This window comes from Martes martes, assembly GCF_963455335.1.
Source record: "Martes martes genome assembly, chromosome: 6".
Classification (NCBI taxonomy): domain Eukaryota; kingdom Metazoa; phylum Chordata; class Mammalia; order Carnivora; family Mustelidae; genus Martes; species Martes martes.
The window spans coordinates 35,252,936-35,277,439 of NC_137893.1; the positions used below are offsets into that span (position 1 = coordinate 35,252,936).

General features: G+C 34.9%; 1 protein-coding gene across 3 annotated transcripts in view; it reads right to left on the reverse strand.

The window, feature by feature from the left end:
• Nucleotides 1-356: 356 nt before the first annotated feature.
• MANEA (mannosidase endo-alpha) overlaps nt 357-24,504 on the reverse strand; it is an 86,781-nt gene continuing 62,633 nt past the window's right edge. For all 3 annotated transcript variants that reach the window (XM_080805372.1, XM_080805373.1, XM_080805374.1), the window contains 2 exons: nt 5,849-5,925; nt 357-5,105 (listed from right to left, as the gene is read on the reverse strand). In XM_080805372.1, the coding sequence (XP_080661498.1) occupies nt 4,448-5,105; nt 5,849-5,925 (735 nt within the window). In that variant the 3' untranslated portion in view covers nt 357-4,447. The remainder of the gene's footprint in view (nt 5,106-5,848; nt 5,926-24,504) is intronic.

Here is a 24,504-nt window from a genome sequence, read left to right on the forward strand (position 1 = left end):
TATTTTAAATTGTGATGACAATGTACAGTTTACCTTGTAAAGGAGATGCTCCTTTCCTGGCCAAAAAACCAAACCAAACCAAACCAAACCAAACCAAACCATATAACATCTTGTATTAACTACTCTGAAGCTCAATACTGAATATGCAGTCAGCTATATATGCTAGCATGTATATAGATGTATATTCTTTCTAAATTCCCATCTTTCATTGTTGATATACTTTTAAATTCTTTTTATGGAAAAAATACTTTAAATCCTGTTTTCAAAATGAGTACACATTTTAAAAAGAGAAAGCACTACCTACACTCTACATAAGAATGATTAAAGTAAAAAGAAAACAATGAAATATTATACATTAAAAGAATATTTTATTTGGGGATTATATTAAGTCTTTAGCTAAGAATACATAATACTCATGAGGAAAAATAGAATTTAAGCTCTGCTACTATTCATAAAATGATTGTCAACATTTTTTTTTTACGAGACAGCTAAAAAGTCAAGAGCATAATTTCCAGTAATGTACTTTAATTAAATATAACACCAAATTTTCAAGTAAGAATTTAGCAGCCTTGCAGTTAGCTTTTTACATGAAGCCAGAGATTAGACTGCACTATTTTAATACTAATGGCTTAATAGACTGCCACATGGCTAAAGAATCTAAGTAATTAAAAAACAATACATAGAATGGCAGCATTCAGTAAATACAAACTTACCACATCCAAAAAACATTGACACACTACCTTTAGGTGACTGTGTTTAAATATATAAATTTCTAAACTTTATTGCATTTATTACAAGTGAATTTCTTCTATTTTTCTCTTTTGTATTTGTTTAAAAATCAGGGTAAAGATATTACATTAGACATTATCAAATTAATAGTGTTTTCATAATGGCTTTTGTAAAAGTGACTCATACTTTTATGCATGAACATAATTATAATTAATGTATTTTAAATGTAATTAGCTAAAGTGTCACTTTATTTCATGTTTACAACAATCTTTGCTCAGATTAACCAATTCTTTAAAAAAATCAAAAACAAGGCATGATGATACAATCATATACCATAGTATACCACTTCCTTATATCATAAAATATTTATTTCATGGGGTCTTTTCTTAAAAGGCTCTTTAACTTTGATTGAATTTATGGTTAATTTTATGTAAATTGAGAAACTTAAAATATATAAGATGCTTTTAAATAAAGTCTAAAACATCCAAAATAGTGCTACTGTGTTTTAACTTCACTAAATTTTAGATCTGTGACCATTTACTATTTCTTTTTTTCTTTTTATATCATAAATTATGTAACAATAATGGCAACAAAAACTAACCACATTGAAAAATGTTCCCCTCATCATTGATGAAATATAATAGCACTACTACTAAGTTATTTGATTGGACTACAATGAATCTCTAAAGTAATTAAGCAATGTAGCACTTGAATTCTCAAGAATGATAATCTTATAGGAAGCATACAATAACATTTAGACTTTATGTGGATATATAGCAAAGTCACTATAGAATTTTACCTGAATGAATAAATTTTTTTGCTTGTGGTAAGGTTCATTTTTCATTTTGAAATTATAGATATTTATAAAAAACTGGAATTTTGCTGGTCATAAATAAAGTATTGCTTCTATACTGTGGGGCATGAGGGTGTTCTACCTTGATTCAAAATTTAGATATAGACTTTTAAGAGCTGTTTCTGTAGACACTATAGAATTCAGGAACCGTCATCTTTAACTGGTCAGTTTGAAAAAGTGCATGGTTATAAACTTGATAGATTCTCTGGTGGTTTGTTAGGGTAAGATTTCCCAAAAGAGTTGGAGCTAACATAGGATCATGCCCAAAGAATAAAAAAAAACACCTCTACCCGCTACGCCCAAAACTTGTGTGTGTGTGTGTGTGTGTGTGTGTGTGTTTAACAAATTCACAGATTTAAAAATGTAAATACAGTTAAAGATACAGACTTTGTAAATGCTACATATCTCAAATAGAGAAAAAATAGAGTTCTGAATGAATACTACTTTTCATCTGCTAATCAGAAATTAAATATTTTATAAATAGAAAGGGACACATTTTTATACCTATGATACACTATTTCACGTACGCTTTTATTAAATGAAAGTTAATTACTCCATATAACAAAATAGTCTTTTACTTTTAAAACAGAAAAAAAGTTAACATACAACTTAAACATTAATAACAGCAGTTTTGACAATATTAGTCCTTAAGGAGAACAATAAAACAGATTATTTTCTATACAGTCAAAATAGACTGATTAAACCATAAAAGAATTGTGATTCATGCGTTGCATATATTACACTGTTTAATAGTTATTTTAGTTTATTGAAGTCACACCTAGGTAGTTTAAATTAGGCAATCAGTTCTTTGCTTTTACTTGTGATCATCATGATTTAAACTGTTATAAGTCAAATGATAAAGGCAGCTGTAATGAATACCTGAGGAAGACTTATGAAATTAAAGATAATTCCTGTTTTTTAAAACAGGCAAAAAGACACAGGGTTTTCATATAATTATAAATTCTTAAACTCTTATGAAGTCAGATTCCAAACATTCTTCCCTTGAGAAAAAAATCCGTTTTACTTTGAAATCTGATCCTTACTGGCTGGCTGGAGTAATGTGTTGGGAACCACAACAAAGCTCAGAGGTAAAGAGTGTTGTAGTAGATTATCTAGGTCTGCAGTGGAAGCAAGACAGAAAGTGGTAGTATTCACATTGAGTATTTGTTGACCTTGTTTTTATACACTTTCTCTTAATCTCGAACTATTTCATAAAACTTTCTGTCACAGTAGGTTCAAATATACAGTATAAGCAATGACAAAAATTCCTCTTTAGTAATTTCTCTAAATTTAATAAAATATGGTATAAGTGATTATTAGGCATGATACATTTAGAGTTTATCCCTGTGATAATATATAGTAGCTACATGGATATAAGAAAAAAAAAATCCATAGGTCGTATCTGTGTGAATGTTCCTATGAAAGCCTTGGTTCTATCATTATAGTGATTTATTCTTGTAATTTCCTCTAGAAAGTAAGTTACTACTATTGCTTAAATTTCACATGGCCTGATCATTCTCTGAGAAATGGCAAATTCTTAATTTATAAATAAGTTTAACATTAGTCATGCCTTTTTTCAAAGAAAAGATATTTTATTTAAAAATCATTGGCTAAAATAAATTTCATCACCTGATGGGCTGTGTTATGATAAATTCTACAGTTACTTTATTTCTGAATATCTCTAAAACCTGGAGATTTATATCTATTATTGTTCAGTATTGTTTCTCTTCAGTAAATTAAGTATCTAAGAAATAATATTCTTGTAATAGTATATATATATTTTAGAGTTCTAGTTAACTATAAGAACTGAAGGATAACATATAATCTATTAAAGAGATCCATTTTCAGCATATATGTGGATTAATTTGTCACAATAGGACAGTCAGCTGATCACAAGTATTGAATCTGGTAGATACCATGAAAGTATGTTTTTACATGGGGATATATTGTCTTTTAAATGAGATTATTGCCATCATTAAGCATTAAACTTAAAAGTCAAACTTCAGGAATGAATTTAAGATACAAGAGAATTTTCATTTCCATGTTCCTAAAAGGCTACGTAAATGTTCCCTATTTTGGTAAAAACAGCTTAAATATTAAGAAGGAAATCCAATGATAGTATCAACTTTTTTCTTTCTTACTAACAGTTGGTCTCTGATTAAAAACATTAATAGAATAACAAGTTAAAGTTTGACAGGTTATCCAAAAACTGGTATTTTGGGCATTCTATCTTCATAACTGTGAACCAACTATGTTTTCTTAATACAGAAGCATGAAAGAACTTACCATAGCTTCTAAAATCTAGAATTTAGCATTGTAAAACAGACGTATTAGACATGCAAAACACCTAGCATGCTATAAGTAATCAATCCTCAAAGGATGATGCATATTGTGCTATAGAAAGGAGGCCTTCCTAACACAATGTGATGCACAGTAAGGCTGAAGTTGTGATTTTATTTTCCTTAAGAATTTTTATTGCAGACTTTATTGTGTTAGTGAACACTCTGGATGACTGAATCATTGGGAAAAAAAGTCTACATGAAACATGTACATGATCTTTTAGGTTCTATTTTCTTCACTAGACATACCCAATATACACGATCTATTTCTTTGGGCCCAGAATACAAGAAGGATTTAACCGTGCACTAATTATTTATGTAATACAGTTTTGTGTGAGATAAAAATTAGCAGCAAATTACGCCACAGGGAATGTTATTTGCACAGTTTTTCTCTCAGATATTTTTTCAGTGCAGCATTGTGGAGGATGGCAAGGATATCACAATTTTTTTAAAAAAGTGCAAATTCTTTTTATTATGGGGATAACTGCCAATCAGTACACACTTAAAACAATAGGTACTTAATGCATTAAGAAAGAGGCAGCTTCTGATCTAATGCATAAGTTGCTCTTTCCTTACTGTATTTTTCAGACCACTTGCGAGTCAGTTCTAGATAAAGACTTGGTTTATGAGGCCGGTAATCCAGGTACACAGTATTACTGGTTTTTTTGGGAATGGCTTTTTCAATCTGAGTTCCTTCATGCCACTCATTGAAAGAGGTGATAGAAATCACACTGGGGTGAGCATGGAGTGCAGCCCCCAGAGCAGTTTCATAGTACTTCCCGCTGATTCGGTTTCGAGTGTTTTGAGCATTCCATGGGCGGATGCTGGTATCTATATATCCTGGGCCCACACTTGGGATAAACAGTAGGTTGAACTGGTCACAGAAAAATTTTAGCCTTGCCCAGTTCTCATATGATGAGCCATAAGTAAAGCCATTTGTGGCAAAATATGTGTAAATTCCATCAAAACCTCCTTGAAGAATATCATATCTATGTTTGCTTTCTACTAGAAGTGCAATAAACAGTCCATCATAAGGAGAATTGCGGATGCTCTGAGACCCTGTGATGGTTAACAAATTGGCCCATTTTTCAGGCTTTGTGATATAGGAATCATAGATATAAAACATAGGAAGAGCATTGCCAGTCTTAGTCTTGTACCTATAAAAGGCAGGATGATTTCCGTATCTAGAACACAAAAATACATAAAAGTGAAGTGAATATCTGTAACTCATTTTCCACAGACAATAACTTTCTATATTGAAAATGAAGGTAATCGACACAGTTTAAACATATTGTTCACTTTCTTTGGGGGATCAGTCATATTAAGGATAATCATTAAAAATGCATTTTCAATTTTGAAGATAGGTAATGTCTTGATGTATCCAGTATCTCATTTTTCATAACAAGAAATTATATTGAGGTTTACAAATGATGACCAACACCATAAAAAGCCCATTTTCTATATGAATATGTCAACTGCTATTCCTGCTGACAAGTTTCCTTTTACGTGTATAGTATTTGTCACAGGTTCTTATCAGTAAAATCCTTGAACAAAATGAAGCTGTATTAATTTTTTCCTTATAATCAGACTAAATAAAAATGAAAATATTGGATGCGGGTCCATAGATATAAAGCAGTTCACATTTCATAATTTGAACCTTCTTTTAAAAAGACAATCTGTATTTGTGATTTATAGAATACCAATTTAAAATGTCAGCCAGCAAATCATAAATAGCTTAATAAACATTTAAACAGTAAATAATCTATACAGAAAGTGAATTATAGGAATTTCAGAAATGTTCCTCAAAATGAGTATTCACTACAAAATTTAATATATCAGACCATAAGTCATTCAAATCTCAAATATAATTTAAATGTACTCACTATCATTGATCATAAAACAGTAATTATAAACACAGAAGACTCACTTGTCTATAATATATTTGACATTTTTGTACATGCTTTGATCATCTCGATTGCTGTACGGTTCAATGTGAAAAGTGACCTAAAACAGAACAAAACAAAAAAAGATTAGAAAAAATTATCTATGATGTAAAAATAAAAATGAAACTGTACTTCATATTTTTTAATAATTTAAGATGAATACTTATTGAATATAAACATTATTAACAGGGAATTCTAGCAGAGAAAGCTCTAAGTCAACATTGTTACTGTGAAAAAATATGCCTATCAGTTTATATTCTCACAACTCCCTAACGTAGTTACTAAGTGAGGCAGACTGCTGGAGGCAAAATAAGCAATCAGAATTCAGAACTCAAATGTTTGAAGACCATGCAATTCTTCTTCCTGTATGTTTATTTTTTTATAAAATAGGGATATATTCTACATCCAGACATGTTTCTTTGAAAAGAACATGGTCCAGAAAAATCTGGATTCTTTTCCCAGGTGTGACCAATAGCAATTTTTTTTTTCTTTTTTTTTTTTTAAGATTTATTTAAGAGAGAATGAGCATGTACCAGTGTGGGGAGGGACAGAGAAAGAGAATCTCAAGCAGACTCCTTGCCAAACCAGGAGGCTGCCTGGGTGCTGGATCCCACCAACCATGATCATGAGATCATGACATGAGCAGAAATTGAGAGTCAGATAGCAAAGTCCTCTACAATTAAAACACCATTTCACAAAATAATCTACATTTAATGTGTACTATTACTCGAAGAATTTATCACAAAATTACTGGAAAACTACCACTAGTACTATGAATGCTTGTTATTGATATGGTTTATAGATCTCTACCATAGTTGCAGAAAGCAGTAACCAAAAGTATTTTCTAAATACTGTGCACAGAAGATTCATTTTTAGTTTGGGGCGCCTGGGTGGCTCAGTGGGTTAAAGCCTCTGCCTTCAGCTCGGGTCGTGATCCCAGGATCCTGGGATCGAGCCCCGCATTGGGCTCTCTGCTCAGCAGGGAGCCTGCTTCCCCCTCTCTCTCTGCCTGCTTCTCTGCCTACTTGTGATCTCTCTCTGTCAAATAAATAAATAAAATCTTAAAAAAAAAACAAGATTCATTTTTAGTTTAAAAAAAAACATTATATATAAATCAAGAAAAACTGATTATGGCTAGTAAAACCATTTTGTATGATACTAACCAATAGTGTAGATTGTCACTTAGATCTGTAAATCAAATAGGAGATTTTTCACTTTTATTACTAACTTTAACTGACTTATCAGTAGCTATTAAACATCTTTATGACAATCTAATAAACAACTTGATGTTACTCTAATTTTAGGGTTTAGTCTCTTTGAAACATGTATGGAATTAGAAACTTCTATGCTACTGCAATATAAAATGCCTTTGTTTTGGGGCCACCTGGGTGGCACAGCTGACTTGACTGAACATCCCACTCCTGGTTTTAGCTCAGTCGTGATCTCAGCATGGTGGCATCGGGCTTGGGCTGCTGCTCAGCACAGAGTCTGCTTGGGAGTCTCTCTCGCTCTCCCTGTGCCCCTCCCTCTCATGCTCTCTCTAAAACAAATCAATCTCTGAATTGCTTTTGTTGTCAATACCCAATTAAAGTAAAATGAATAAATAACAAGAATACTATGAATAATGAATAATAAAATGGATTTTACTAGCCACAGAATTTTAAAGTCAGAGAGCATTTAGTGAAAATATTCCCTACTTTGTATATTATTGAAATCTCATTTTATTAAAAGGAAGTTTTATCAGTAAAAATAAGGTCAAATTCAATTCTGTATATTTAAGTATTGTTAGGACAGTCACAGTTTTCAGTAATTCTAGAATTTGCTTCTTAACATCAAGTGAAAGCAGAATGGCAAGGGTATAGGTATTTTCATATTCTTATATAATGTTACCTTGGGTAATTCTCCTTTTAGAGGGGATGTTATATTTTCTAAGCTTCCATTTTATATATATAAAGGGTACCATATGTCAAAATATAAATGGCATCCTTTCCTTCTTTTGTAAAGTACAGATAAGAAAAAGCCATTATTGATAAATATACAATATCTTCATTTTCTCTATTTCAAACTTCTTAATTATAATAAAATCATTTTGTAGGTTTAACTATGATGTAATCTAGTTAATGTTTCTCTTAGACCAATATTAAAGTAACTTCATAGGAGTCATAAATGTTCCCCCATTTCATACTTCTACAATTTTGACCAGCTCTTCTCCATCCTGAGTATACTTCCTAAAATGAACATCTGATGATCCTGGAGAGTGGGGTCAGCAACATGCTGGCATAAAATGTTCCTTCTTTAATCCACTCCCCAAATCAAAAGATTAGACATCACCCCCATGGATGTTTTTAGACCTATCACCTTAATCCAGGGAAATTGGCAGGAGTCTCACCCACCAGAGCAGCCACTAAGGGACCTTGTATGGGCTGGGGAACCAGAGGAGCCAGCCAAAATGCCTACACCTCTCTTGCCCCTATGGAACAAAAACTGGGTGAGTACAGACTGGAATAGTATTAGAGAGAGAACCTTCCTGAGTCTAGCCTTCCCTAAGGCAGACTCCAGCATACCATTGTAATGGGAAAAAAAATAGGAGTTTGGCCACCTAAGAGATTATAAGATAAATTCTCCTGGCACTACCCATCTGCAAAATGAAACACTGAAGAGTTCTGATTTATCTGGAACCATGACCATGGTTGGCCAATGGCCATGACCTCTCCTAGGAGCACAGGAAAAGGAAAGCAGTGAGTGCCTAGTTATGGCAACTGGAGAAAACCTTTCTTTCCCTCAGCACCTGGAGTACTGTGGTGGGAGATCTATAACTGGAGGTTGGGAGGATATTGGGAAAGCAAGGAGTAAGAATTTCAAATGGTGGAAAAGGAATTGTGCTTAGCAGGGGGGTACTACTCCCAGGATCATTCTGCTGGGTCTGTAAGTGCACCCACAGTGCTAAACCCATACCTTCCCTCATGCTGTTAGTTCCTTGTGCAGGATGTCATGTGCCACTGTGAGAGCAGTCTCCGGTGGACAGAGAGCATGCTCAGAAACCACTCCATGCTAAAAAACAAAAGAAAGGCTTCTGCCTTGGTAAATTGTAAGAACCGGAGAAGACACAAAAGATTTAAAAAACCAAAACTGCCCCAAAGAAGGGACAAGACTGGAGTAGGTGCACCTTCATAAACACAGAGGAAAAGGTAACAATACTATGGGACATAATACCCTATCTGCTGAAGCAATAAGCAGAATAAAGAGGTATGTACTACTTCAAAAGTACTGGTAAATATCTACAAAGGTTATGACAAATCAAGGAAATATGGCTTCTCTAAAAAAGAATTTAAAACAGCTATAATGAGGAAACTCAATAAGTTACAAGAAAATTCAGGAAGAAAGTTCAATCAAATCAGGAATTTAAAATATAAACAAAATGAGTTCTTTCAAAATTCTGGGGCTGAAATTCAGTAAATGAGATCAAGAATGTAACAGAGAACATATAAAGACCACATGAAAGAAAGAATAATTGACACGGAGGCTAAGAATTTTGACATAACATGGAAGAGGGAACTTAGAGTTAAAATAATGAGGAAAGCCTACATGAGTGGTGATTATCCATTAAAAAAAATAAATATCAGAATAATCATGATTTCAGAAGGAGAAGAGATAGAGAAGGGGGCAGAGAGTTTTTTTTAAAAAGAATAAAACAAAAAACAAGGCTGAGAATTTCCCTAACAGGAGGAAAGACCTGTCTATTGAACTCAAAGAGTACCCGTTAAAAAAATAAATAAATAAAATATTAGGGACGCCTAATTAAGCGTTTGCCTGACTCAGGTGATGATCTCAGGGTCCTGGGATCAAGCCCCACATCAAGCCCCAGATCAGGCTCCCTACTCAGAGGGAAGCCTGCTTCTTCCTCTCCTACTCTCCCTGTGTTTCCTCTCTCACTGTGTCTCTGTCAAATAGATAAATAAATAAATAGAATCTTTAAAAAAAAAAAAAAAACATATTTATTAAAGTAAAGGTGGGGGGCCTGGGCGGCTCAGTGGTTTAGGCCTCTGCCTTCGGCTCAGGTCATGGTCTCAGGGTCCTGGGATCGAGCCCCGTATCAGGCTCTCTGCTCAGCGGGGAGCCTGCTTCCCCCTGTCTCTCTGCCTGCCTCTCTGTGTACTTGTGATCTCTCTCTCTGCAACAGATAAATAATAAATAAAATCTTTAAAAAATAATTTCTTTTATTTATTTTTTTTAAAGATTTTATTTATTTATTTGACAGACAGAGATCACAAGCAGGCAGGCAGGCAGGCAGAGAGAGAGGAGGAAGCAGGCTTCTGGCCAAGCAGAGAGCCCGATGCGGGGCTCGATCCCAGGACCTGGGATCATGACCTGAGCTGAAGGCAGAGGCTTTAACCCACTGAGACACCCAGGTGCCCCTAAAAAATCATTTATTGAAGCACAAGCAGAGAGAGCAGGAGAGGGAGAAGCAGGCTCCCCGTTGAGCAAGAAGCCCAACATGGGACTATCCCAGGACCCTGGGATCATGACCTGAGCTGAAGGCAGATGCTTAACCAACTGGGCCACCAAGGCACCCCATAGATTACCCTTTTATCTCAAAACAAAATGACCTTTATAAGACATAAATTGTCACAATTCCATAATGAAGAATTTTAAAGGCATCCAGGTCAAAAAAGAAAAAAAATGTAACTTACACAGAAATTCCCATTACACTATCAGATTTATCTGCAGAACCTCTATAGGCCTGTAGAGAGTAAAATGACATATTTGAAGTGTTGAAAGATATAAAATTGTCAGCCAACAATACTTAATCTGGCAAAGTTTTCCTTTAGATATAAAAAAGAAATAAAGGCTTTCCCAGATCAACTGAATCTGAAAAAGTTCACCACTAGCCCTGCCTGCAAGCACTAAAATAAGAGGTTCTTCAATCTAAAACCATGACAGGCTGACCAGTGACATGAAAACATACGAAAATACACAACACACTAGGCAAAGGTTAAAAATATTCCTTTTGGACTTAGAAAACTAATTCTAAATTAGGATGGTGTGTCAGCTCTTCAACAATAGTATAAAAGCTAAAGGAACAGTGAGAAAATAACTACAGTAACAGTAAGTTGTTAATGAAACAAAAAAAAGATCTAAATTGTAACTAACATCAAGATATGGTATTTATATACAATGGAATACTATGCAGCCATCAAAAGAAATGAAATTTGCTATTTGCAATGACGTGGATGGAACTAGAGGGTATTATGCTGAGTGAAATGAGTCAATCAGAGAAATACAATTACCATATGATCTTCCTGATATGAGGAATTTGAGAGGCAGGGAGGTTTGAGGGGTAGGGAAGGAAAAAATGAAACAAGATGGGATGGGAGGGAGACAAACCATAAGAGACTCTTAATCTCACAAAACAAACTGAGGGTTGCTGGGGGAAGGGGGGTGTGGAGAGGGTGGTTGGATTATGGACACTGGGGAGGGTATGTGCTATGGTGAGTGCTGTGGAGTGTGTAAGCCTGACGATTCACAAACCTGTACCCCTGGGGCAAATAATATATTACACGTTAATAAAAAAAAAAAAAGACCTATGCAATGAGACATAAAACCATTTCAGGCTAAGAATAACTTATCTTTAAGAAATTTTATGTAAGCCCCACAGTAACTACAAGACAAAAACCTATAGCAGATTGACAAAGAAGGGGGAAACAGAGCATACCACGGGGAAGAATAACCAATTTACAAAGGCTTCTGCCTAGAAAGTGAGGGAAAAAGAAATGATAGAAATACAAAACAAGAAAGCAATTAAGATGGCATTAGTAAGTCTTTACATATCAATAATTACTCTAAATGGAAGTGGAATGAATTCACCAATCAAAAGGCGCACTGGCTGGCTGGACAAAAAGTAAGACCCAACTACTGGGTGCCAATAGGAGATATACTTCAGCTTTAAAGCTATATATGAGACCTGCAGTGATGGAAACATACTCTATGCAAGTGGAAACTGCAATAGAACATCAAATTTCAGAATATAAATTCAAAGAGGGCTGAAAAATTAAGTGTTCAAACGAATATCATTAATTTTTATGGGAATGTTTTCATGTGCTGTGGCAATGATGCTGTACTTTAGTGTTTCTTCTGGTAATAGTTTCCTCCCAAATACCACCAGATGTAATTTATTATATCAATTAGTGCTAAACTTCCTCTCTACAAAATTGTGTCTCTGTGTCAAATATTTTTCTTTGTAGTTTTACTTTACAATTTTGTTGAAATAAATATAACTCTAATTTTGTTGAAATAAATATAACTCTAATAGAAAAAAAAAAACAAAACAGTTCCAATTCAAGATAGTGACAGAGGAAGATCCTTCAACTCACCTCACATAGCACACTGAACCTATACCTATCTATGGAACAATTTCCTCCAGAAAAAACCCCTAAAACTTGGCAGTGAGCTCTTCACGTCTGGTAAACGAGGCAAAGCAGATCAAAGTGGGTAGGAAAGACTGAGACAATCTCACCACAGACCCATAATCAGAGGAGGATTCAGAAGCTGGAGTCTCTCCCTGAGAAGCAAATTGATCCCACACTGGGCATCCTAACATTTAAGACTGGCACCTGAGAGATGAGACTCCAGAACATCTGGCTTTGAAGACCTACAGGGTTTACACCTATCAGATTGACTGGGGCTATAGGAAACTGAAAAATGACTCTTAAAAGGCTCAAGTGCAGACTCACCTGCCCCAGGGCCTGGCATGGAAACCATCCTTTGCAGGTGCCAGGTTTTATGTGAAAGAGACTTACTTGCTAATGTTAAAGCATTGGTCTGAAGGGCAGGGGCCTAGAGGAAGACTCTCTGGGGAAGAAAGCTGGTGAGTACCGTCTTCCTAATCTCTCTCAGTTATGTTCTAGAGCACCAGTATCTCCTGGAGAAGAGATTTTATCTATACCTGGTATCCCGGTTTTTGTGCCAGGTGACCCAGTTTTTGTAGCTGCCTTTCAGAAAACACCCTTGATTAGCTGGCTCTAGAGAATGAGAGCTTGTGTTCCTGGGTCTCACAGGACTGGAACAAAGAGGTAGTTTGACAGACTAATACTACTAGGGCAGAGTACAGCTTGCAGACCAAAAGCCACTCCCAATCTAAGAGAGAGGCCTATTTTCTTGTCCAGGGGCTCCGACCTGAGGGTCTGACCTGAGGCTTCTAGTTTGGCACATATATAGATATCCACAGAATTGCTCTCACTGAACAGAAGCCAGCAGATACAATATTTATTTACATTCTCCATCTACCTTGCTGGAGCTCGCCATTATTTTTAAGAAGGGAACTTATTATATTCTTGGCTGATGCCTTGATTTTTTACAGCTGCTTCTGGGGGATACCTCTATATCACTTGGCTCTGGTGTCCAATGGAGTTTATGCTCATAAATCCCATAGGTCTGTAACCAACAGAGAAAGAGTTCTTACTTAAATAGCTACCAAGCTACCACCCCTAGGACACAGCAAGAGGTAAAGTGAACTAGGACCTTAGTCTTTTGTGAAAGAGGCCTATTGGTTTATACGAGAGCTGCATTCTGAGGCAGGCTTCTAATTAAACACACATTTGGGATGCCTGGGTGGCTCAGTCAGTTAAGTGTCTGCCTTTGGCTCAGGCATGATCCCAGAGTCCTGGGATTGAGTCCTATGTCGGGCTCCTTGCTCAGCAGGGAGCCTGCTTCTCCCTCTACCTGCCACTCTCCCTGCTTATGCTCTGACAAATAAATAAAATCTAAAACAAAACAAAAAACAATAACTAACCAAATTGGTGCCCCAATTTTCATAACTACCATGCAGACAACACCTCTGGCTCTCATGGCCAGTGAATCTTATCTACAGTCTAGTGGAACCACAAACATATCTTCATTCTTAAAGTTACTGCCCAAGGGTCTGGCCTCTGATCAGCCTGAATCTAGGTGCTGACTGAGACTAAAAAAAACTAAGCTAACCAGAAGAAAGTGTCACAACCAAGAACACTGATCCTGGGCAAAGTTACCATTCAGAATTCAGAAGAGTTTTCCACACAGGCAAAAGCCAAAGGAGTTTATCACCACAAGCCTGCCCTACAAGAAATGTTAAAGGGACTGTTTTAAGTAGGAAAGAAAGGGTGCTAAATAGTAACAACTTGTAAAAGTAAAAATTTCACTGGTAAATAGGGTAGTGAATTAATCACAAAGCTAGCATGAAGGTTAACAAATAAAAACAGTTAAAATAACTACAATAATTAAAGTATATATACAACAAAAAGATGTAAATTGTGACCCCCAAAACATAAAAGAGGTGTAAGGAGAGTAAAATTGTACAGCTTTAGAATGCATTCAAACTTAATGACTTAAAACAAACTGTTACAAATATAACTTGTTAAATGTAAACCTCATGGTAATCACAAAGCAAAAACCTACAGTGGATAAGTGCACACACAAGATAATAAGAAATGAATCTAGGCACACCACTAGAAAGCCACCAAAACGAAAAGGAAGAGAACAAAAGAAGACAAAAGAAACAGGAACCCCAAAACAGCCAGAAAACAATAAAACAGCAAGAAGTATATAGCTATTATATTACTTTAAATATAAGTGGACTAAATTCTCTAATCAAAAGGCAGACTAAATGGATTAAAATAAATAAACAAAAATAAGACCCATCCATATGGTACCTATATGTGAGTGTTCGGATATAAGAACATGGGTATTAAGGAGGGCATGTATTGCAAGGAGTACTGGGTGTGATGCATAAACAATGAATCTTGGAACACTGAAAAAGTAAAATAAAGTTAAGAAAAAACTACAGATTCTAAAAAAAAAAAATGCAGTTTGAAAGTTAAGGGATGGAAGAAGTTATTTCATACAAATGCAAATAGAAATCAAGAGAAAGCTGGAGTATCTATATGGATATCCCACAAAATAGGCTTTGAAAACTAAGATTATCAGCGATAAAAAAGGGGATTACATAATGATAAAAGGGTGAATCCAATAAGAAGATGTAGCATTTGTAAATATTTATGCACTGAACACTGGAGCATCTAAATATATAAAGCAAATGTTAGAACACCTAAAGGGAGGAAAAGCAATACAATAGTAGAGGACTTAAATATCCACATAAGTCAATGGATAAATCATTCAGAGAGTAAAAGGAATTATAGGCCTTAACAGATGAACTTAACAGATATCTACAGAAAATTTTATTCAAAACAACAGACTGCACTTTTTTTTTAAAGGGTTTTATTTATTCATTTGAGACAGATACAGAGACAGAGTATAAGCACGGCGAAAGGCCGGGGCAGAGGGAGAAGCAGACACCCCGGTGAGCAAGAAGCCTGACGTGGGGCTCAATCCCAGGACCTGGAGATCATGACCTGAGCTGAAGGCAGAGGCTCAACCATCTGAGGTACCCGGGCATCCTTCTTAAAGTGCACAGTCATTCTCCAGGATAGGTCATATATTAGGCCACAAAACAAGTCTTAACAAATATAGTTAGATTAAAATCATATACCATATGGTCAGAAAAGATGCTTGATGAAACCAGAATATAATTGTAAGAAAACTGGGAAATTTATAAACATGTGGAGATTAAACAACATGATACTGAACAACCAATATATCAAAGAAGAAATTAAAAGAGAAATTTAAAAATTCCTCAGCCACAGCAACTTCTTTCAAGTCACATCTCCAAAGGCAAGGGAAACAAAAGCAGAAATGAACTTTTGGGACTTCATCAGATAAAAAGCTTCTGTACAACAAAGGGAAGTCAACAAAACTAAGAGGCAAGTAACCCATGGAATGGGTGAAGATATTTGCAAATGACATTACAAATGAAGGGCTGATATCCAAAATCTATAAAGAACTTCTCAAAGTCAACATCCAAAAAACAAACAATCAAGGGGTGCCTGGGTGGCTCAATGGGTTAAGCCTCTGCCTTCAGCTCAGGTAATGATCTCAGGGTTCTGGGATCGAACCCCATATCGGGTGCTCTGCTCAGCAGGGAGCTGCCTCCCTCCTACCCTCTGCCTGCTTCTCTTCCTACTTGTGATCTCTCTCTGTCAAATAAATAAATAAAATCTTAAAAAAGAAAAAAACAAAACAAAACAAAATAATCAAGTCAAAAAATGGCCAGAAGACATAAGAGACACTTGTCCAAAGACATACAAATGGCTAACAGACACATGAGAAAATGTTCAACATCACTAGCCATTAGGGAAATACATATCAAAACCACAATGAAATACCACCTCCCATCAGTCAGAAAAGCTAAAATGAACAAAACACGAACAACAATGTTGGCAACGATGTGGGAACCCTCTTACATGTTGGTGGGAACACAAGCTGGTATAGCCACTCTGGAAAACAGTATGGAGGTTCCTCAAGATGTTAAAAATAGAGCTACCTTATGACCCAGCAATTGTACTATTAGGTATTTACCCTAAAGATACAGATGTCATGAAAAGAAGGGGTCATTCACCCCAATGTTCATAACAGCAATGTCCACAATAGCCAAACTGTGGAAGGAGTTGAGATGCCCTTCAAATGACAGATGGGTAAATAAGATGTGGTCCATATACACAATGGAATATTATACAGACATCAGAAAGGATGAATACCCACTATTTGCACTGACAGTGATGGAACTGGATGGAGATTATGTTAAGTGAAGTAAGTCAAGCAGAGAAAAACAATTATATGGTTTCACTCATATGTGGAACATAAGCAATAGCATGGAGGACCATAGGGGAAGGGAGGGAAATCTGAAATGGGTGCAATCAGAGAGGGACATGAACCATGACAGACTATGGAGCCTGGGAAACAAACTGAGGGTTTCAGACGGAAGGTGGTGGAGGGATGTGGTAATAGGGTGATGGTTATTAAGGAGGGCAAATGTTGTAATGAGTACTGGGTACTAATGAGTCATTGAACACTATATCAAAAACTAATCATATATACTATACAGTGGCTAACTGAACATTAAAAAAATGAGACAATGAAAATAGAAATAAAAAATACAAAAACTTAAGAGAGGAGTTCATAGCAATAAATGCCTACCTTCAGAAATAAGAACAACCTAACTTTATATGTAAAGGAACTAGGGGGAAAAAAGTTTGGAGCTATATATAAAAAAAAAAAATATATGTAACAAGGTTTGGAGTTTTATATAGGAAATAGACATTAAAATGACAATAGAAAAAATAGAAAAAAATGACAATAGAAAAGCAAACAAGAGCTGTTTCTTTGAAAATATAAACAAAATTGAGAAACCTTTAAACCTTTAGTTTCCCCAAGAAAATTAAAAAAAAAAAAATCAGAAATGAAAGAGATGTTACAAATAAACCACAAAAATAAAAAGGATCATAAAAACTACAATGAACCATTATATGCTGACAAACTGAAAAACCTAGAAAAATGGCTAAGTTTCTAGAAACATACAACCTCCTTAGACTGCATCATGATGAAAGAGAGAGTCTGAACCAACCAGTTATTGGTAAGGAGATTGAGTCAGTAATCAAAAACTTCCAATAAACAAAAGTCCAGGACAGAATGCTTCGTTGGTGAATTCTACTAAGTATCCAAGGAATTTATAGAAATTTTTACTCTTCCAAAATACAGAAGAGGAGTGAACTCTTCCAAACTAATTTTACAAGGTTAGCGTTACCCTGATATCCAAACCAGACAAGGATGCCGAAAGAAAAGAAAATTACAGGCCAACATCCATGATGAACACAGATGCAAAAATCATCAACAAAAGATTACTAAGCTGCATTATTCACAAAAGCCAAGACAACAGAACAATCTAAATGTCCACTGAACGATGAATAGGTAAGGAAGTAGCAGTATGTAAGTGTATATATACTCATATACAAACACACACACACAATGGAATATTATTCAGCCATAATAAAAGAATTAAGAAGTAAAATTTTGCCATTTGTGACAACATGGATAAACCTTGAGGTAATTATGCTAAGTAAAATAAGTCAGAAAAAGAAATGCTGTTTGCTTTCAAATGTGGAACAAACCAAGCTCACAGACACAAAGGCGAAGGGTGGGAGTTGAGGGATGTGAGCAAAGGTATTCAAAGTGCACAAATTTCCGGTTATAAAAAATGTCAGTCATGGGGATGTAATGTACAGCATGGTGACTACAGTTCCTAATACTCTACTGTACATCTGAAATTTGCTAAGAGAGTAGCTCTTAAAAGTTTTTAATCACAAGAAAACCTTATTACATATGGTGGCAGATGTTAACTAAACTTATTGTGGTAATCATTCCACAATATATATAAATATAAAATCCTTATATTATACACCTGAAACTAATATAATGTCACATGTCAATTACACCCAATTAAAAAAAAGGAAATCAAAGAATATCTCAAATGAAAATGGAAACACAACATACCAAAACCAATGGAATGCTCCAAAACTGGTTCTGAGACAAAAGTTTATAGTGATGAATGCACATATTAAGAAATAAGAAATCATAAATAAACAGCCTTAACTTTACACCTCAAGGAACTAGAAAAAGAACAAACTAAGCTCAGAATTAGCATAAGGAGGGAAAGAATAAAGATCAGAGCAAAGGTAAATGGAAACCAGAAAAGCAATAGAAAAGATTAATGAAACTAAGATCCTGCCTTTTTTGAAAGATTAACAAAATTTACAACTCTTCAGTGGGACAGAATATGAGACAGAAGATTCAAAATGAAATTACAACAGACACTACCAAAATAAATAGGATCATAAGATACTACTATGAATAATTATATGCCAACAAATTAGATAACCTAAAAGAAATGGATAATTTCCTAGAGATACAGAAATGGTAAGTCTGAACAGTAACAAGTAAGGTGATTTGAATCATTATCAAAAACTTCCTGACAACTGAAATCCCATGACCACAAATGTCTCATTTAACGGGGCAATTCTGTCAAATATTTAAAGAAGAATTAATGCCAGCACTTTTCAATTTTTTCTAAGAACTACAAGAGGAGGGAACACTTCTAAACTAATTTTATGAGGCCAGAATTATTCTGATGCCAGAGCTAGATAATGATGCTATAGGGATGAATGGAAAACTATAGATCCTATGAAAAGAGAGGCAAAAGAACATATCTAATGATAATAAAGGCAAAATACAACAGACCCATAGCTAACATTATACTCAGGGAAACAGGAACAAGACAAGTATGCTCACCTTACCACTCTTATTCAAAATAGCCGTGCAAGTCCTAGCTAGAGCCGTCAGGCAAAACAAACATATATAAAGTATCCAAATAGGAGAGAAATAAGTAAAATTGTCATTATTTGCAGATGATAGGACCTTCTATATTGAAAATCCCGAAGACTCAAAGTATAGGATCTAATCAGTGAATTCAGTAAAGTGCACAAATTAAAACCAATAAACAGAAATCAGTTGCATTCTATACACTAACATACATCTGAAAAAGAAAAAAAAAAATCTGTCTCATTCACAAATGTACCAAAACAATACTAAATACAGAGGAATAAACTTAACCAAGGGAGTAAAAGATCTGTATAAAAAGATCTAATAAAAACTACAAAATTTTGCTAAAAGAAATTGAAGACAACATAAACAAATAGAAAGACAGCTTCTGTTCACAGCTGCAAGAGATAATATTGTTAAAATGTTCATGCTACCCAAAGAAGTCTGTAGATTCAATGCAATCCCTACCTAAATCCAATATAATTTTTCACAGAAACAAAAAAAAAAAAAACAATCCTCAAATTTGTGCGGAACCACAGAAGATCCCTAATAGATAAAACAATCATGGGAGAGGACAATAAAACTAGAGGTATCACACTTCCTAATTTCAAACTATACTACAAAGCTATGGTAATTAAACTTTGGTGCTGACATAAGATAGACACATGGACCCATGGAACAAAATAAAGAGCCCAGAAATAAGCCTCTGCATATAAGGTCAACTAGTATTTGATAAGGGGGTCAGGAACAACAGGTGAGGAAAGGATAGTCTCTTCCAACAAAACATGCTGTATAACCACATGTAGAAAAGTAAAATTGGACTACTAACTTATACAACTCACAAAAATTACCTTGAGAGGGACTTGAAGACTTAAACCTAAGAGCTGAAACGGCAAAACTCTTAGGAAAAAAACATGGGTAAGAACCTTCTTGACACTGGTTTTGACATGATATTTTGTATATAACACCAAAAGTACAAATGACAAAAGAAAAAAAAAATCAGTAAGTGGGACTAAATAAAACTTAAAATCTCCTACACTGAAAAAGATAAAAAATAAATGAAAAGACAGCTATGGAATGGTAGGAAATACTTGCAAACCATGTATTGGATAAGGAGTTAATATGCAAAATTTATAAAGAATTCATACAAGTCAATTAAAAAATATGATTAAAAAATGTAGAGAGTAAGAATAGACATTTTTTCCAAGTAAGATACACAAATGGCTAAGAGGTACATGAAAAGGTGCTCAGTATCACTAATCATCAGGGAAATGCAAATAAATATTACATACTATATATGGTATAGTATATATGTAATATATCCTGGCTCCCTGAATATTGAAAAATCTAGGAAGATATTCTTCAGAACTTAACAGTGGATATCTCTACATAGTGGAAACTCCAATGACTTTTACATTATTCTTCATACTTTTCTAAATTTTTTGAAATTTTTACAAGCGTGTACTACTGTTATAATAAAAGAAGAAAATGAAAAAAAAAATAAGATAGCCATAATAACAGATGTGAAGTGCTAGCATCAAAAAGAAGTGTTGATTAGGCTGTGGAGAAAAGGAACCCTTGTGTACTGTTAGTGGGAACGTAAACTGGTTCAGCTACTGTAGAAAGCAGTATGAAGGTTCCTCAAACAATTAAAGATAGCAGTATTATAATACAAACTCTCACTTCAGAGTATTTATTCAAAGGAAATGAAATCATTATCCCCAGAAGATATCTTCACTGTCATGTTCCTTCTAGCATTATTTACAATAGACTATATATGGAAACAATGTAAGTGTCCAATGGATGAATGGATAAGGAAAATGTGGTATATATACACAATGGAATGCTATTCAGCCATGAGAAAAAAAGAAATCCTGCTGTGTGTGACAACATGGGTGGACCTTGAGGTCATTAAGATAAGTGAGACAAGTCAGAAATAGACAATTTAGGGTATCTCTTTTATGTAGACTCTAAAAGAAAATGAATGCAAAAACAAGACAAAACAGAACAAAACCAGTAGAATGGTGTTGCTAGGGTCTGGGGCTGGAGAAATGGGAGTGAGCTTATTTAAGGGAATATACCTACAACTAGTAGATTAAAAACCATGGAGATCTAACACACACAGGACAGTGGTTATACACAACAAAATTCTATTATAAACATTAAACTTGCTAAAATACTAGATCTCAATTGTTCCCATCACTACAGGAGACTATAATTACGTGACATATGATAGAGGTGTTAGCTAGTGCTACAATGGCAATCATTCTGAAATATAAATTTATCAGTGCATTATAAACCTTAATTTACATTTTATATGCTGGTTATAGCCTAACAAAGGAGCTAAAAATCAGATCAGGCTTTCCTCCTTCAACTCCTCCATTCCCCTATACCTTTCACTTTCCCCTATAATACAAATGAGGTCTTCCTACACCTATATGGTGCTATATACTTAGTACTTTTCTCTTCCTGCTATTACTTGTGTTTGTTTCTGACCTCCAGCAAACTGCAAAGTCCCTTAAGAAACAGAGAAATTACATTATTCTTAATATTACCAGCATCTGGAACAGTGCTTGCCAGGTAGCAGGGCCTGAATGAATGCATTCAAGTGAAAGATTTCATGCAAAATTGGTTAATAGTCAAATTCTACATCTTCCATTAATTATACACCCAATTTAAGTAAAATTTACCAAGTTTTCACCACAAATTCACCCTATAACTTAACAAGGAAGGAAAAAAGGGGGAAAAAGGAGATCACTGATAATATAACATCTTTCAAATGGAGCTGAAAAATAATCTTAAAAAAAACCACACACATACACACATACACACAAACATACTCCATGCAACTTTTAACATAGCCAAAAATCTGCATGAGGCTGAAAAACACAATTTTTTTATTTATTTGGCCTATGACTCCAGAGCCATAGGACAAATAAATAATGGATGCTGGTGAACTAACAGTATGAGAAATGTGACTTATATACAACATCGAAAAACACTTGCTATTTTAAAATACTACATTTATTAAAATGCCAGACTATCAGTGGATAAGTTGGTTCTTTCACTGGATCCTCCTGATTTTCTTTTACCTAGATGGATGGTTTAGTTCAGTCAGATTGTAATGTGATGATGTTATATAATTAACAACCCTTTCTAAGACAAACATTTTTTGTTGCACATAGTTATATGGACTGGCTATGATGGTGCTGCTCCAGACTGTGGATCAGGTTCAGATCTGCTCCATGTGCCTATCATTCTGGGTCCTAGGAAGAAAGAGCACCTGGGGTATGCTATTCTCACAGAAGAGAAAAGGAATACAACCATGGAAGCACATACAGCGTTTATGCTCAGACATGGTATATATTATGTTTTTCACATCTTATTAGTCAAAGCAAGCCATGAGGCCAAGGTGAACTTCAGTGGGTCAGGAAGTACATCCACTCCGTTCCATGGAGGGGAAGGGAAAAAGGAATATTGACTAAACAATTACACGATCTACCAAAAAGTGTTTCACTCAACCACTGTTTCACTGCTGTGCTGTGATATTTATTTATTTATTTATTTATAGAGAGAGCATACACATGGGTGTTAAGGGACAGAGAGAGAGGAAGGAGAGCAACAGACTCCCCACTGAGTGGGGAGCCCCACAGAAGGCTCAATCTCAAGACCCTGAGATCATGACATGAGCCAGATCAAGAGGCTGATGCTCAACCTACTGAGCCACCCATAAGAGTCCCTCACTGCTGTGTTTGTAAAGATACAGCAGGATGGCAAAGATTTGGTGGAAAAGATCCAGCTCTGATTTTTACTATAGTTAAAAAGTACTACAACAGCCCTTGTTTCCAATGAATATGCTAAGAAATATATAAAAGAGCAGATATCTAAATCTCTTTGAAAACTCATAATTTATATTTTGCTTTACTCATTTACTCTGCCCTCCTCAAGAAATTAATTAATCTACGTTTGTCAAAGGTAAAGCAAAACAAGTAACCAAAGTGTCAAACATTTGTTATTCTTGCTCATTTGTTTGACTTAAAAGCACTCACCTAAAATAACTCTTGAAGTTAATAAAAATTGCAATTACAAAGTACTTAGTGACTAATACTAGTTAAACCATTATGTAAGCAAAACTAATTAGCTATGACAAAAGCTTAACTGTGAGACAAACTCGTTTCTTAATAAACTCTCTATTCCTAAACCAAAAAAAAAAAAAGAGTGAGAATAAAGGAAAAACATCCTCAGCTCAAAAAGTAGAAAGGGAAGAGTAAACAAACCTGAGGAAACAATGATTAATTCTATCAATCAAGATTGAATAAAACTAATACATTAAAACTACTAGAATATCTTAAAAAAACTATTAGAATATTTTAAAAATAAAATGATAAACTGAAGGGCTGCTTTTTTGACAGGAAGGAGCTAAGCAAATCTAGGCTAACCAAATTGTGGAAAGGGGGAGATATTTCCTTGTGCTGAAAATTAGCTGGGCAAAAAGAGTTGTTACTAAAAACCCCACTTATTCTACTCTTAAATTTTCAGGTGTGGTAAGTTATGCACATTGTAGGCCCCAGTTTATTATCACAGAACTCATAATATTATTCATCACTTCTATGACTGCCTTAGAACTTTAATTTTAGTAAGTTACTGTCATTCTTTAAGCATTAACTTTTCTTTGTATTAGCAGGCGAAGTTTCCATTCTTTATAAAAACAGGATATATTACACTCTATCTAATTATAAGAAATATCTGCTCAACAACACTACAGAAATCACACAAAAACTCAATAAATAAAACCACCTTACAGTTTCATCGTGTCATTTTATAAATGAGGAAGACAAGACAAGATGATAAAGTAACTAATATATAATTCCAAAGCTGAGACTAACTCCAGTCTCATGGTTCCTGGTCTATTTTCATAAGCACTGCATAGTTGCTCCCCAGACATAAGGCCAAGAAATTATCCTAAACATTTCGTAAAATATTAGCCTGTCTGGTTCCGAATGTTTCTGATCATTAGGTATAAAAGCTGAAGCACAGAGAGACCAACTATACTGGCAAACAGATTATCTTTGCCACATTCTGCTTAAAGGAAGCTTTAAAGAGGAGAAAATCAAACCTATCCTCATGTATCAGAACATCCTCACTTTACCTTTAAACTCTTAAAAGTACATAGTAAAAAAGCCAGCTTTGAGTTTTGAAGGCCTCTTCCCTCTCATCTCCCAGAATTACAGAACCTAGAACTACATGGACAGAAGAATGGACTTGTTTTGTGGAAGATAAATCGTATTACTTACCCAGTTTCAGACCTGGTGCCAGTATTTTCAAGGTCTGCATATCTGCCAACTTCAAGTGCCAATGAGAGCTTACTGAATGGTACTAGGGGACATGGCAAATGACA